This window comes from Antrostomus carolinensis, unplaced genomic scaffold, assembly GCF_000700745.2.
Source record: "Antrostomus carolinensis isolate BGI_N321 unplaced genomic scaffold, ASM70074v2 scaffold6886, whole genome shotgun sequence".
NCBI lineage: Eukaryota > Metazoa > Chordata > Aves > Caprimulgiformes > Caprimulgidae > Antrostomus > Antrostomus carolinensis.
The window spans coordinates 70524-87601 of NW_010321125.1; the positions used below are offsets into that span (position 1 = coordinate 70524).

At 34.5% G+C, this 17078-nt stretch overlaps 1 protein-coding gene across 1 annotated transcript in view; it reads right to left on the bottom strand.

Moving 5' to 3' along the window:
• Window positions 1-3396: 3396 nt before the first annotated feature.
• Window positions 3397-17078, bottom strand: part of CCDC141 (coiled-coil domain containing 141) — a 79505-nt gene continuing 65823 nt past the window's right edge. The window contains exons 20-25 of the mRNA XM_010169802.2: window positions 15592-15775; window positions 14183-14292; window positions 11258-11365; window positions 10637-10720; window positions 5616-6502; window positions 3397-3661 (exon numbers count right to left, since the gene is read on the bottom strand). Coding sequence (XP_010168104.2) covers window positions 3397-3661; window positions 5616-6502; window positions 10637-10720; window positions 11258-11365; window positions 14183-14292; window positions 15592-15775 — 1638 coding nt within the window. The remainder of the gene's footprint in view (window positions 3662-5615; window positions 6503-10636; window positions 10721-11257; window positions 11366-14182; window positions 14293-15591; window positions 15776-17078) is intronic.

The following is a 17078-nucleotide window of genomic DNA, read 5'->3' on the forward strand; positions in this document are numbered from 1 at the left end:
AACTCAGCACTGTAAAACAAGAAAGTAGAACCAGAACAATACAAAACACCTAGATGTATTCCCTGTTTCTTCAGTATGGTAGAGGAGGAGGAAGTGAAGAATGCATAACATGAACTACAAAAAATATAGAAGGGGAGGGAAGCATTGTGTTGAAATTGCTGAAACAGAGTAAGTGTGGTTTTCTTTCAGAGAATTATTAGTGTATTGTGAGACTACATCACTGTCACTCTTTTTTTAGATTATCTGAACATAAAACAACAGGAATTCTCCAGCAAAATTTTTTTTGCATTTATTAGAGTCCTTAAAAAAGAGAATTTAAACCCAGGCTGCCAACACAACAGCAATCAGCACTGATTAGATCTTTGTTTACAAAGCAAAGCATTAAAAACAGGAGACTTTCAGTATCCTGCTGTGTATCTGGTATTTCTATTCTCTCTCTTTGTAAAAAATCTTGTATTTTGCAGCAATTGAAAATGTGGCTGGTATCCATATACCCATTAAAAACTGTGCATTTAAAACTGTTCCTGATTTAAAGTAGATGCAATACCAGACTCACAAAAGTTTTATTAAAATTCACAGAAGTGTTCAAATTCTCAGAGGAAAGGTTTAATGAATAAAGGGATTACATACTTCTACAATGATTTATTAAAATCTACAGATGTGCTAAGGCAATTTCTGGCCTTATATTTATACCACTGGGCATTTAATAATTATAATATTTGACTATACAAAAATGACAACATTCTCAGAAGTGACAAGGTGTTTGTTTTGACCTTTTATTATTTCACAGTGTCTGTTATATAGCAATAGCGTGAATGTCATACTTGTGTGTACTCTTGAAAATAATAGTGTACTTAGATTTTAAAAGTTGGATTCATTTGCATCTCAGTTTCTTCTCACAATTCATATTTGAAAGATCTTATTTAACATTTAAATGGGAACTCAATTCTAAGATCTAATTCAGTAGTAGGAAGCTTATTTTTCACAAATAGCATGTTTGAGTGAAAAAGAAAAATGGATGATTGGCACAGGAGGAGATCATAAGCCATTTCAGCTGCTTTGGAGCTTAACTGCAAAACTGAGGCTCGCTTTCCTTAGAAAGGCAGACGGCTTCCCTGGGTGCCAGGTAATCTACCAGGATCTTCCTTATAAGCTTTAGACCCATACAGTTTTAATCAGGGTGTACAAAGAACTATGCATTAATCTACCCTTCCCCATTGGAATAATGTTTTGTCTTGGCATAGCAGGAGACAAGATCATCCTTGACATTTTTTTTTTTTTCTATGAGGCTCTGTTGAAATCTCAGCTACCTAATTTGTCAGTTACAACAGGCGTTTATGATTCAAGCTGGACAATGAGTGTTAAACTCACCTAGTGTGGCATTTCACTACCATTCTGGTTTTGCAGTTTTGTGGACAGAGGACAGCTTTCCTTTAGTGACGTTCCAGATAGAAATGGCTTAAAAATGTCCTTCTCCAGCCAATAAAATTGAGCACAGGTTACTGTTTCAATACCACATCATAGCAGTGAACAGTTACAGCTTCCTCATCTGGAAAGCTTTCCTGGAGCATACAACCCTGAATCGAGTCCCAGATAACAATGCCTTGAAAAAGTCCATTAAGATGAACTACTTTTATGTCTTGTTCAGTACAGGAACTACCACTAGTACTTTCAAAATACAATGAAAAAAGGAAAAAAAAAATAGATAAAGAAAATATAGACTGTAGCAACAATGGTCATTTCATTAACTATTAAAACTATAATTCAGAAGGAAAATAAATCAGCATTGTATTGATTTAAAATGTTTTTCTGCTGAGTGAAACATAAGTATACTCAATCAGACATATGCAGCATGATGCATACTCAGAATTTTACTAAAGGCAGAATATACTTGTTCATAGGCATACACAACACAGATTTATAAATGTTGGACTAAAATTTACTCTCTCTCCAAGACCTCTCTTTAACTCCTCCCCTTTTAGAGGAAAGATGACAGTCCTCTTTGTTATGCTTGGAATGGGGAGCATAAACCAAACTCCAATAAAAGACTACATCACTGTCTAGTTTATAGATAATATTAATAAAAAGATTGAATGAATCCCACTTGGATTTGAAGCTGCATCTCCTACTCTCAGACAATCTGTAAAGTGGCCTTGTATTCTGGCTGTCAAATCTCAGGTAAAGCAAGTAATGGAGATCTCTCCCACTTGTTCTAAAACCTGTTAAATAAAGTTAACAGAAACAGATTTAATGCAAATGTGTATGTGGGAGGTCTGCATGCGTGCTTCCTTGTAATACTGATGTACATCCAGGCTCCTAGGGTAAGTGTTATGAGGAAGGGAAAATAATTTGTTGCCATAACTTATGTACACTCATCCAGTAGTTCTGTATCTGTCTGTTGCCTTTTTAACTTGTAGTTCTGATTATCATAAATAGTGAGTGGTCTTCATCTAAGTCCCAGTAAGCAATCAGATCCAACCACAAGTCTAGATCCAAGCTACATTCAACTCCTGCTCTATGACATGATGAAAAGTTAATAACTTTTTCTCCTACTTCAATAGAACTGCCAGTGATTTTTGGACAATTTTTTTTCCAAGCAGGGCTGGAATCCTAGCTCTAGCCCTGCTTTCTGAAGGACAGAATCTCACCTCATAGTGTTGATTTACCCAAATGTCTCTCCTCCAACCAAAAAGGTCAAATGCATATCTCTGAACTCACACACTGGCCATACAAAAAAGACAGAATACTGATTATTCTAGCACTGAACTCTCTGTAGTATTCAAGATGAAGGATCCACAAGTTAAAACAGAGATGCAGCTTTGTCCCAGTTCTGGGACAAATCTTAATAGTGCAGATGATCACAACTCTATTGGAAACTACTGCAATTTTCATTTCCGTAGCCAATCTGCTGGGCTGAGAGAGATTTAAATCTCACCTAAGTCAGTGCAATCATGAATGGTATGATTTCTTTACTAAGAAGCCTTATTCTACAAATAAAAAAGCATATGAGAAAAATTAGACATTTGATGTTTAAAAAACATTTCAACATTGCCCCCCTCTCCCCTGGCAAAAGAAAGGCATATTATAAAATATATGTTGATCTGATCATTCTATGTGGATGTATCTTGAGATTTAATACCTATACCCTTTAAAACTGTTTGCTACACTCTGTAGTGCCAGAGTTTTTAGAAAGCAAAACTCTGCCTCAGATTCTAGAAAATCTTTGTAACTTCTTTATCTCATCACTATGAGAAAGGAAAATAAGCACATAATACTGGCATTAAAGAAACAAGCAATATATCAAATGTAAAATACAAGTGGTTTGATACAGATTGTGAAAGATGCAGTGTAAGAAAATAAATGTGAGAATTAAGTCCAGTGCAGTCAATATTGTACTTATTTTGTGAATAGCCAGTATATTAGTGATATGCTAATATAGATGACACACAGCATTACCCAGTCTATTCTTGCAATAGGTGGCCTGTTACCTTTCACGTGGAGAATGGCACTTGATGAGATAGTGCCGTTCAAATTTTTAGCCCGAACAACATAGAGGCCAGCATCTTTATCACACACCTTCTGAATGAACAAAGTATGCTTTGTCTCCTTTCGTAAAAGCTTTAAGTGCTCATCTGCAGTCAGTTTCTGGCCCTTCTTGTACCTGAAGCAGAGAGTCAGTTTTCAAGTCAGATTTACATCACTGTATGCCAAGCAGAACTTTGCTAATTCAGACAACCTCTACACTACATTAACAGCAAGAGATAGACCTCACTGCTGTGCTCTTATTTCTCCATTTTTAAAGTTATATGTAAATATGGATGAATATTTAAACAATTCAAATTGCTTGATAATACATTCTTAATACTAGAAAATGTGGTTCTGAAAATGGTTTTTAAAGTCACAGTAATCTCACTGCAATATTGGAGAGAGTAGCATGAAAGTCTGGGCTCTCAGTTTTGAGCTGAAGCAGTTTTGCCAGTAAGGCATTGAGTCAATCCACATTCAATTCCTGAACAGGCTCTTAAGATGCGTAAGTAATGTACAAACTTTCTAAACTTGTATCTTCAGTATAAAGTACAGTCAAGGACCTATTCCTCCACCCCAGCCCACTTAACATTCACTTAGTTTACATCATCAAACAGGACAGAACAATGCATCAGGAGTTATTTCAGACAACTGGTGTCATATTCTGACATTTGAGGATCTGTCACCACATATTGGTATTGACTCCTGATTTACATATTGGAAGTGAGGGAAAATTCTGGCTCTTATTGCCTCATGATGTTTCAATATAAGCTACAAGTAACCTAACACAAACCTAGAACTGCTTTTCTACATGTATGTCCAATAAAATGTCTGCATCAGTACAAAATACATGATATTGGTGAATTTTTAATTACAAAACCCCACTTTTTTTTGTTTTCATAAATTTCTAATTTGCAAAATGCTTTCAGTTGAATGTTATTTTTTAAAAGACCATATATCAACAATGTATCTATTTTTGAGCTAAATTAATGCTTTCTTATGATAAAATAAAAATGAAGGTACCTCTTGTTAAACCAACAATACTGCTCAAAGTGTAGAATACTGTGATTTAAAACAAAGTGACTTTATTGATACCAACACAGTATAGCACCAAAGTTGCACTGTCCAGTATTTTTCTCAGTGCCATAGAAGAAAATTCAGCTTACTAAAAGCTTGCAGTTTGTCCAGTTCTTTACATGTGCAATAATAGTCTTAACATCAACACATTTAAGTAAGGAGTATATCTAATTTTAATACATTAAAAGAAAGACCTCCATTGTGAAAGTCTGATGGAATAAGTGGAGAAATAGCAAATGAGGTAAAATTTTAGGAAAATATGCCAACACATAGAGGACTATTACCAAAATCTTGAAATCTTGCTCCTCTTTCAGTCCCTATTCCATTTGACAGGGAATTTCTTAAAGGTAATCTTAAAAGATGTTTATATTACATAACCTGTATTCCTCACAAATGCAGTATAAAACAATTTTAATAGACATACAGCAATTCAGGGAGAGATAGTGCATACAAATATATAATATAAAACTGGTTCTCTCAGTATAGACATTTAGAGGGTTTTTTAACTTGTAACCTCTCTCCAGTTTTTGACAACTGACTCTCACACATATATAAATGTGTGACTATGTATATGTAGCAACTATATAAACACTTTAGTGTGCATGCATATTTACATGCCTGTCTGTCCATATATAGTGTCAAGATCCTAAGACAACGCAGGTGAATTTACTTATGGTAAACCTGGAGTGCGCATTTGTTTTAAGAAATTATGGAACAAGTGGAATGTCATATTCCAGAATATAAAAACTATACGATTTATTTGCTTAAAAAACATTGGATATGCTTGCAAGTAGTTTGATGATGTCATTATTCATAGAATTAAGTATAGAGAGATTATTTTTTCAAGTAGGTTAATTGTCAAAAGCAATTTTGAAGGTGGGAAACATGCAGAAGTGTGGAGTAGAAAGGATACAAGCCCATTTATTCTAGTCTATAGCTTAATTAATTTGGTTATAAGTGGTTCCAGATGTCTTGCTAATAGGCATATTTACTTCTTCTCATAAGCTACCCACCATGTCAGTGTAGGCTCTGGGAATCCTGTTACTTCTACTTCCAAAGCTACTGGAGAACCTTCCATGACGGTTTTGTTAGACAGAAGCTGGGAGAAGTTAGGCGCCTGTCCAGTTAGGCTGGCCATGCTGTTCTTTTCTGAAGAACTTTTAATCTCTTCTTGGGTGACCATCTGCCTCTGACAGCTTCTGGTGGTGTCTGATTGAAATACAAAACCTGAGAATGCATCAGGCAAAGCATGCAGCCTGTCCTGGGTTTTAGTACAGTTATTCAAGTCATGCAATTGTTCTTGTGTTTCTGCCATGCTTTTATGAAGTTCAAGGTGTTGCAAATGTGTTTTGCACACTGCACTCATCATGCTATACACTGGTTTGGTATTTACAGTGCAGGAAGCAGTGCTAGCTTCAGATATTCCTTGTAAGCTACAAGTCAAAGGAGACACTGCTCTGACTTTTGGATCTAAATCTGTTGAAGAGATACAAAACTTCTCAAACTGATCTAATGGACTTTCTATTCTATTATTTCTAGCATCAGCATAAGCAGAATTTGTTAAAAGATCAGACGCTTCCATCACTTTTTTAATACTAGTGGTTTTCTGCATTTGCAAGCTATAGGAACTGACATGCAAACTATGAGAACTACAACAGCACTGCTCTTCTAGCTCTGTTTCAGAATGTAAGAGGTTGGATTCTGGTGTCTCAGAAAGCGGTGGCAAAGAGATATCATCAGGTGATGTACACTCATATTCATCTCCGGAGGGTATTTCTTCTGCCAGGAATTCAGTCTGTAAACTATCCTTTTTGGCTGAAGATGACAGCTCTGTATCCTGTGAAACAAGATCTTCACCAGCTGGACAGATAATTGGAATATCAGCCAATTTATTCCTCTCCTTAAATTAGGAGGGGAAAGAAGAAGGAAAAGAAAAACAGAGAGAGAGATTCAGTTATCATTCTATGCATCTCCTTTTCATGCAGAAGCTAGCATGACATTGGATATTTCTTATAATTAAGCTTAACATATTCTAAGAATCGGGAGGAGATAAATACATGGAAAAGGATAATTCCTCAGAAAAAATAGCAGCAGCTAACTGGAATTGAAGCTGTTTGGATAGATTCTAGCAGATATTATTATAATTATATATAAGCATTTATTATAATAGTAACAATAAAAGAAAAAGTACCTCTTTCTATAAACAAAGGACAACCTATGAATTTCCTGTAGGTGCTGCTTAGAAGAGCATTTGCAAGGGGAAGGTGAGGGGGAGGTTGCCTAATTACACCTAAATGGGAACAGTCACATAGCAATAAAAATATACTAACAGCCAAGTTACTGAACTTTGATTCTTTGAGAGAGTCACCAGTCACGTTCAAGATTTACATAATTAAATCAACAACTATGAGAATATTTCCAAGCATTTTGTATTTCCCTCATTTTTTTCCCAGTTGTTTCAAGATCCTGTCCAAACATTAATAGAAAACAATGTTAAAATTATTTTTATATTATCTTGCATCCAGAATAAAAAAATCCCATTCGTCATGTTTCAAAAAGAATTGGATGTGACATGAGTGCATTAATTTTAATCACAATGCAAAGACATTATCGGATTTATTAATTACTTCTCTGCCTCTTGATTTTTATATAAATGTATAATCACATATTCAGGCTTACTTCATTTATGCCAGGACACTCAGCAAAGCTGTTCATAAAGTTTTTTTATGCTATTCTCTTATTGTTGAGTTCTATGCAAAAATATATAATCCCCTAAGCAATGTTTCAATCACCTATAAACTGTTCATTCAATTTGGGTGATACATTGGTTGTCATTTCTTTCCAAACCAAGTCTCTTTGTCAGTATCCAGTACAAAAGTGCAGTGGCATATTCATTTTGGCTTTCTTTTTGCTTTATTGCTCTAAATATAACCCAATCATCAGTGAACAAAAATAACAAAATAAAAGTAAAAAGAAGTAATAGAACCTCACACATGCCCTGGTCCTGTAGATATGGTAGTTTTAAAATAGATGTTTTTCCAAGTTAATACATTTATCATTTCAAAGCCATGTGGTTCATACTAGATCCATGAATAAATGACTGGAAGAAAGTTGGTATTTTACTGTGTCTATTTTACTAAATAAGTCAATTCAATTGTAAGATGAAGTTCAAGTTTGGTTATTAAATGTCTTTTCCACAAGCATCTCCTGGTGAACTCTGACCCTCAATATATCTTTCAGTATGAACATACCATAGATATAAACATGAAAAATTATAATTGATTTTCCAATTTGGTTAAATGTGTCTATTTTTCCCCTTTACAATTATTCAGAAAACAATAAATACTGAGTTACTTTTTCCCTCTGCACATATTTGAATTTTTAATTGGAGTTCTAACCAATTGTAAACTATTCCCAAGAAGTTGCTAGTTTTAGGGATTAATTCCAACACACTCATACAATACCTTTTTCTAGGGTTTGCAAATTTGACTGTCACTCAGCTCTTTTAACCTTATCAGCATTATTCTAAGTAACTCTCTCAGTTTTAAGCTTGACCAACTTTGCAAGTCTTTCTTAAATGAAGTTTTAACCTGCACTTCAGTAGAAAATTCTGGCTGGTTTGGTCTGACTTGCATTAACAAATTTAATTAACCAAATCTGATTAAATATTAAACAGCTGAAAAATTATTTAGAATGTTAAATTCTGAGCAGCTACATTTATAAAAACAAAGGTCAACATTTCTGAATAGCCAGTCTCTACTGTCTGAATTAAATCAACAGTCCAGTTTCATTCTGCCTACTGAGGAGTCTATGCACACGTGCACACAGTGGCATACATTTGAGTATCTACGGGAAGGACACGACAATGTAGGAATCTCCCAGTGACTAATCTAGGATCTTAGTGCAGAGATATGCTATCAGTGTCATGATCACCTTGTCTGGAGATCACAGAATTGAACAATTATTCCAGACATTGCTGGGAAATGACCCTGGGGAAAAGAATGACAGGTGGGCAGTGAGTGAGCAAACTGTCAGACAGGCTTTGGCAGCATGAAGACTTTCAGCCCTGTGCGCCACATGGATCAAAGAAGCATGAGGACGAATTTGTCATGAGAAGGTTTAGACCACATTTTAGAGGGTGGTATTTATTACTGAAGCAAATTAATACCGCAAAACTAGTTTGCATAAGTATAGACAAAATCAGAGATTGCTGGCCCACTAGACGAGGGGCTGGGAATGGGCCAGGTCTTTCCTTGGAAAGGCTGGAGACGGAAGACAGGAAAGCTCTGGTGAGAAAAACCTGCTATTTCTTTAAGTGAAGTATGGAGTGATTAAAAGGGTGGAGGCATCACAGTTGCCATATTTCACATCTGATATTTGCTGTTTTCCATACCCCTGACTTCTCCCCTTGTCAGCTGAGGCACAGTCTGACAACGACTGACAAAGCTGTGGCCTAGCGAAATAGGAAATAGAGCTATGGATGTCTGCTGGGTGAGGTGGCTCTCCTGAGGGTGGCTCTTTGGAACAGTCATAAAATTTTGAGTGAAATCTGAGCTCCAATTCAATGGTGAAACTCCCATTGACTTGGAATGGAGGTAGCAAAATTAATTAGGCACAATTTTGGCTCATCAGTAGATTATAGGACATTCCGCATTGAACTGAAGAGAATGTTAATATTAGTTAAATTTCTACAGAACATCACAATTTAATGTCTTGTAGAACTGGTCTGTGTTACCAGCTTGCAAAATGGAAGTTTGAGAGTTCTAAATTTTGGGAATATAACGGAAGATTGGCAAGGAGGACTAAAAACACACTCAAGTGACTTGCAGCTAGGGTGTCGAAAAACACATGTATCACACTACTATTTGTTGTTTAGTCTTATGTGTCTGCATACAGATAACACAGTGATAGACTCAGGGGCACCCTGAACATGCTTGAGATTCCTGCCCTGCTGTGAGAAAGATCAAAGCACAGTGGAAAACTACTGCCTGCAAAAAATCCCCGATATACAGGTGAAAGCAGCAGGTTTGGAATCTCTCGCTCTCTCTAGCAAGGACCAAGCTCCACGGTGCCTGCATTCCCACTTACGTGCCGTTGCCCCAGATGCTGCTTCAGAGATCCCCTGGTTCGCAAGGTAACAAGAAAAAATTTGCTCTTTGCATTTTATCTATGGTTTTTGTGGTTGTTCCTGCATCCTGCCTGTGTCGGCTCACACATACACCAGTTACCAATGTATCCTACCTTTCTACAGACTTAAATATATTACCACACACTCCAACTTACCAGAATATTTCACATAGTAAATTATTTACATTTACATCCAGGATCCCAAAGCTTCAAAATGTTCTTTAAGCTAAAGGAATTAATCTCATAAAATGGAGGTCTGTTTTTTTACTGCCTGTATTTCTAGGACTACATATATTTATTGACAATTTGGAACCTTCCATATTCACTTACTGTATATCCATGAATAAAACTTGCTTGTCAGCTGGGATTTTTATAATTCTAAGTGCATATTCAGTCTTTCACTATCTAATTTCCTTTTGTTCATTGTCCTCAACATGCAATTCATATTTTAGAACTTATTTATGATACCTTTGCATGGAATTTTGCAACTGAAATGTAACTTAAGTGTTTTAAGGTAAGGGTGACTATTTGATGTCAAACTACTATTTCAATAGGCGTCAAACGACTACCTGGTATTGAGTTCTGCTATTTATTTGATGTCTGGTGTTGTACCAACAGTACAGCAGATAATCTGTGACATGTCATACTGAACTGCTGACAGCTATAGTTGTGTTCCACCATGTTTTTGCCATGACTGCTTTCCTGTTATTCACACTGCTGCAAAAGTGAAGTAATTCTGTGCTTGTTTTGCATTGGATTTTGTAATACTGTAAATGAAAAGACAATCAAAGCCCACCAATCTATAACAGTATCAGTCACTTCTGAGAAGCAACAAGGAGAGTATACAACAATGCCCACCAATTTGATTAAAAAAAAAAAAAAAAAAATCAACATAAACTGCAGATACCTGTTTAGTGTTGGTAGGAAACAGAGTGTTGTTTCTCTTCTCAGTAATGCTTTCTGAATTTGCAAGCAATTTATCTGATGCCATCTGAAAGATAAATGTTTAAAAAGCACTTTATTTCCTGAAGAAGACCTTAATGATTCAACAAAGCATCATAATTTCTGCTGTTACTTAGTTCAGTTTCTGAGCTATGAGGCTTCTTACATAGCATTTTACTTATGAATCAAATACTTTCATAGCCTGTCTCTAGGGGTTATATGAATATTAGGGCTCTGGGAAATACTAATAGCAGTCTCCTATATTACTTCCTGTATTCTCTTAGGTCTTATAAAGGATAGAGCAGAATGTGTTCTCCCTTGAGGAAGGAGGAATCGTCACAAAGGTGACATCTGCGTTCAGAATACTGTGGCAATAGGACCAAAGGAAAATTGATAAAAGATTATGAAAATAATATTATTTTAGAAAAGAAAAAGAGATACATAGGCAAGTAAAAAGAAGGCTTAAAAAATTAAAAATCATAGGGAATAATATGTGGATTGCCTAGAAGATGGAAACTTTCCAGCAATACACAAAGCCTCTTAAGAAATAGAGTTATAATTTAAAAAATATAAAATAAAATCTAACCTGCTGCTTTTGTTCCTCTGCTTTGTCTTTGATAAGAGCCTCATCTGCTTCTTGACTATTTCTTTCTTCTTTTTGAACAGTAACCAACTCTTCAGAAAACTCATTTTTCTGACATATGAAAAGAAAATTAAGTAAGCTTATACACAACAGAAGGTAGCAATTGTTAGCTACACACTGATTTATGCTCTGTACAGTAGAGTAGAAAAAAAGTAAGTGAAATCTTTTCTAAAATCTGTCATCAGCACAGGTGTAGATTGCTTATGGCAAAAATATGCAGCAAAACCAGATTCATTCCTTTCTGGACAAGCAAAGGCAACATTTTTCAAAGATGAGTAGATCTTTTCTGAGGCAAGGAAACGACAGGAACACCAAAGACTCAAGAACTCAAGTGGTAGGTCAAGAATCTGAGGAATATTAACCAATTTGCACCCAATATAAGTAAAGGGAAATAAAGGATTAAGAAAGTGAAACTATTAAGAAAAAAGAGGATAAACAACAAAACCAGGAAAAAAAAAAATCAAGATTTCAGAAAAACAGTTCTAGGAAGGAAAGAAACATTTGTGAGTCTCTAGACTCAAATTTGACTAAAAGGTGGAAAGGGGAGTGTACTAAGAATGTGTTCTAAGCATAAAAATGAGGCAGAATTTGCATTTTTTCTTGTTTTTCTCCCTCCCTCAACTTCCTATCTTGAGAGTCCATAACCACTCTGAATGTAGTTAACTGTACTTTAGATCAGTACTTTTACCATTCCTTTCAGCTAATACTTATTTCTAGCTTAAGCCTCAAAGACTACAACTGGTTACAAAGTACTTACATAACAGAAACCTAGACAAACATACTGTATTTTATGAAGACTTAATGAATAATTGAAAATTGTAATGAAAGAAATCTACAGATTTCAGAGAATGTCATAGTGGCACAACATAAGGAAAATCTAAAGTTTTTTAGTAGTTTTGTGTATTTCACATCTTTAGCTGTCCAGCCAAAAGCTATTGTCCTAAATAAGTCCTTAAGATGAAGTGCTGCATTATTAATTTTCCATTCTAGCATCAAACAAGTGAAAAATTCTGTGTAATCTGTTCAATCTACTTTTTTTTTCCTGAGGAAAAAGTATTCTTTAATTTTGCACTTGAAAAATCCAAGAGTTGTTTTCTTCTGACATTTAACAGCCAAACAAAAATCAGAAAAGATTGTGCAATACATTTCCCCTTAATTTCTTACACTTTAAAAATGACAGGAAGTTAAACTGATTCATAGTCATGGCATCCCATACTCATGGAACCTATTTTTGTAGATAATTTGCTGAATTATTTATTCTTCATAAGATACAGACATTAACTATTCAGATACTCTGGAAATGTTCAATAAGAATGTTAGTTTTAAAATCTCGTAATATTACATATTATGAAAAAATAACAACTTCCATTTTAAAAAAGCAGCAGAACTAGTATCTATTGTAGAAAATTCTTTTTTAATTAATATTCATTTTTACTTACTTTTTAAAAAGAATTATCTAAATTAAAGGTTAATGTAATCAGTAAATAGGTTAGGAATGGTTCTGTGTGAAAAAAGCATTACCCAAACAATCCTATTAAAGAAGGATAATTTTACAATTAGCAAAATTAGTCAAAGTAAAATATTAAAATTATTTTGAAATTCTACTTCTCTTAAAAAGATCCATATTATGTTACAGAATCACAGAATAATAATGGTTGGAAAAGACCTTTAAGATCATCGAGTCCAACCATTAACCCGTTACTACTAATCTCATCTTTAAACCATGTCCCTAAGCACCTCATCTACCTGTCTCTTAAATACCGCCAGGGAAAGTGACTTCACCACCTCTCTGGGCAGCCTGTTCCAATATTCGAAGCATTTTTAAGCTAGCAAAAAAGATCAAAGTTCAAGCCCTGTTCTGACAGAATCTGCAGCTACTGTCCTGCACACAACAGCATTTATTTAACACATGGATTGGGAGGACAACTCTGAAAAACCTAACTGGCATATATATTAGAGTTTCTCTATGGTCACAGTGCAAGGCAAAGCATTCTTTCCATTCATCTAATGACTTTTGGAACTCCTTTGTATTTTTGGCATCTCTTACTGCTTTTAAGTGTATGAATGGATAATTTGAGTGTTCATTAGTTTTTACAGTATAATTCCATCAAAGACAAGTGAAACAACATTCAACATCAACAAGAGCAGGATATTTAAGCATCTTAACTCTTCCAGCTTCACAGAAGACTTAATCCATCAGCTACTGCTGCATGTGGGAAATTTTTTATGTATTACTTTGAGAGTGTGGGGGTGGAGTAGACAAAGTCTTTACTACAGAAATTGAGCCCTCTCAGCTATCTTCCACAATTTCTTCTCAGTTGATGCATTACACTTAAATACACTTAAAGAAGCCCATCAGAATATGAAAGTAAAAATGTCGTTGTTCTATTGAAATATTTATGTTATAAACCATGTTTTTCTAATTTAAATTACTTAGGTTTTAACAACTTGGTTTTTTGGGATGGTTTTTCCAGTAGAGATCTAAGCTAGGTTGTTTGGCATTTTTTAGATCTAGCAGTTACCTATGTTACTGTACCAAGGGAAGAAGAAATATGGAAAAAAGTATTTGTCTAGATACTCAAAGAAATTGTGACCTTTTCCCCTAAAGGTTTCTTGAAAGCAGTAACAGTTCTGAAAGAGGTTGAGAAAAAGAAACCTAGGAGGAGTGTTTAATGCACAAACAAGTAGCAATTTATTTACTCATTATGACCATTATCTAAGATAATAGAAAAGTGAACAATTAAGAAGTGCTTCATGCTACCACAGACGATCCTCAGCTAAAAGTACTAATTCAGAAACTAATCCTGATAAGTTGATGCACATGCAATATATTCTCCAGATATATATATATATATATATATTATATACCTTAATCTCCTTAAGCGCTCTCAGAGATCTACACAACTCATCAACAGAATTAATGATTTCTTTGTACTTTAATATGGCTTTTTCGACATACTTCTTTCCTTCTTCAATACCTATAAAGGTAAAACAACATGAAAGTAGAACAGAACACCTCAGACAGATGTGTAGTGATCAACATACTTTGTAACCACAATATACTATAGTAGTTACATTTTTCTGTGTTTTATTTTGCTGAAGGAGTTCTGTGATTCACAGCAATGTGCTTTCCTATCTCTTACTAGTTTACTTGAGATGGGCCTTCATAGTCACTGCAAGTCTTCTGCTAGGTTTCTCCTTAAACAAAATTACTTCTATCTGGCTAGTGATACTGTTTTAAAAGTTTTAAAAGACACCTCATTAAGTGTCTCCTAAACTAGTTGCCTTACTGTTTATACAGCTTGGAAGAACTTAAATACAAAACAAAGGCAGGATGCAGAAGCATTTTCACATGTAAAGACTTAAAAACCACAAAGCAGCTTCTTTCTCTCAGTGTTCCTAATCAGATGGTGTCAAGAATCTATTCTGTCAGCTCCTTTCCTACAGATAGGAATGTTTAAACGTTTAATGTTTTAACATTGAGAAGGTTAAAAAAACAAAACAAACAAAAAAAAAAAAAGAAAAAAGGGGGGGAGAGATATCTGTGCTATCTAATTAATCTTTTCAACACTAAATTAGAGTAATTTAAAAGCACAGTATGTTGAAATATTTTCAGATTTACTACTTGAATTGATAGGCTACACAGTATCCTCGTACATTTGAATGGCCATCTTATCTTTGGATAAAATAACTTGAACAAATATATAAACAATATGAGTGGCAGAAAAAAAAAAAAAGCAAAATCTGAAGTTTGTTGATGTTCATTCTTTTTGGTCATTGATATTCCAAATCAATACAATTACAAATCCAGTATTTACATAGCAATCTACATTTTTTTGCTAATAAAATGCTTAAGAGAGTTGGCAATCAAATACCATTAGTTATTAGCAATATTAATATAAAAAAATTCACTCAGCACTGAGGTATATGACAAGTAAAGTACTTTGACTTCAAAGGCTTGCCTGTTATGAGATAGCATAAACCATGAAGTCTTAATTCCAAGCTCATAAATATTACAAGGACATTCACACTTTGATTTCAAGGTGAACTCAGGCTGTATACTCAAAAGCAAGTTAATACCAGACTGTGGAGTACTTTCATATTTTTATTTTAAAAATATTTATTCTGAAATTATTCACCTCTTCCATTCAATCCTTTAAAATATTTGTTTTTTAAACATCATGGGATTTTCTTCTTAATGAACGAATTTAGGAATCTGCTCCCTCCTAAGTTATTGTAATTTTTTCCCCACAGTACATTACCAGACAGCTCCTCACCGTATAACTGTCTAGCGAGGTCTGTAATACGCTGAATTTTTCCTTGTTGCTGAGGCACTGCAGGCTCAATAAACTTATTGAATTGCTTGTAGAGAGTCTCTATAGCTTCTCTTGTTTTGCATTCTGCAGAATACTTGCCAACTCTAATGACTGTTGCACTCACATCTTCAAACCAAAAGTGACACTATGGCATAAAAACACTGCATTATAATGAATTATTATCAGCAGTTCAAGCTTTTGAATAGACTGGACTATTCTGTCCATAATCACTGGCATACAGTATGTCTTCAAGTTTATTATTTTAATTTAACTTTTGTTCATTACCAATGCTATTTCAAATATTAATAGCTGTTAAATTTTTTTTAAACACTAGATTCATGCACATCTTAAAAGCATGGTGAGGTTATTAGTTAAATGATTCTGCAAACTCATGCTTTATTTCTGAGTTCTTTCCACCTTGTGTATCAACTGACTAATTTCACGAACTTCATTTCATGGACACAGTTATACCTGTGTAAAGGCAGCAAGGTTGCTTAGATTTAGTCTAAGGGTTTAGGGTTTTTGGTCTCAGCAACCACTAAAGTCTCCAGGAATCTTTTTTTTGAGAAGAACACGCTTTAGAACATACCCTGAATAATCATTTTTACTTAACAATACTCAGAGAAGGATAGAATCTGCTGTTCACTCAGTATCATCCGTATTGCATTATTACAGCAAGCAGCTAATAATCACCATTTTTAACTGCTGTTAAAGTAAATATTTAAGACTATGCCTATTCACTGAAAGAAAACTGTTGAGTAAAAGGTGATGTTTTACACTGAGTTAAAAAAAAAAAAAGCAATCTTAAATTTTAGCTCTAGGAAATAAATTATTTCCCTCAAAGTAAGGGATATTTTTATAAATATAAATGCAAAACAAATGGTAACAAATTGCAATTGCTTTGATAATATATGAAATGATGCATTGATCAGACCACTGGACACTGAAAACATCTTTGAAACAAAACTAAGCAAAAATTGAGCATTGTGATTCATCATTAAGGGAATTTATTTGTTATGTATTTAGACCACTTTGGAGATAGGAACAGTGTTATTTCTAAAAATAAACAATGATGACAGGAATGTGTTTGCCTCACAGCAGATGCCCCAACACAATGTGGCAAGAGGGAAAATACTGTTACAAACTTTTTTTTCTTTTAAAAAAAGGCAATGCACGAGGCAGTCTTCAGGCACATTAAAATAGAGTTACATAAGTCTACAAAAAGATTTAGACTGCAGTTCAGAGAAAAAAAAAATCATATACTTAACAATTAAGTCTATTTTTAAATTATATGCTCCTTTTAAGGAACTGGGTATTTTACTTTTCAGGTCCAGAATTACATACCTTACAGACAGCTCTTCCTGACAAGTAATGAAGTGGGTATTGTGATAACCTGGCTCTTGTGGTTTGACAGCTATCAAAGAGGGCCTTGTGGCACTTTCTGTGTT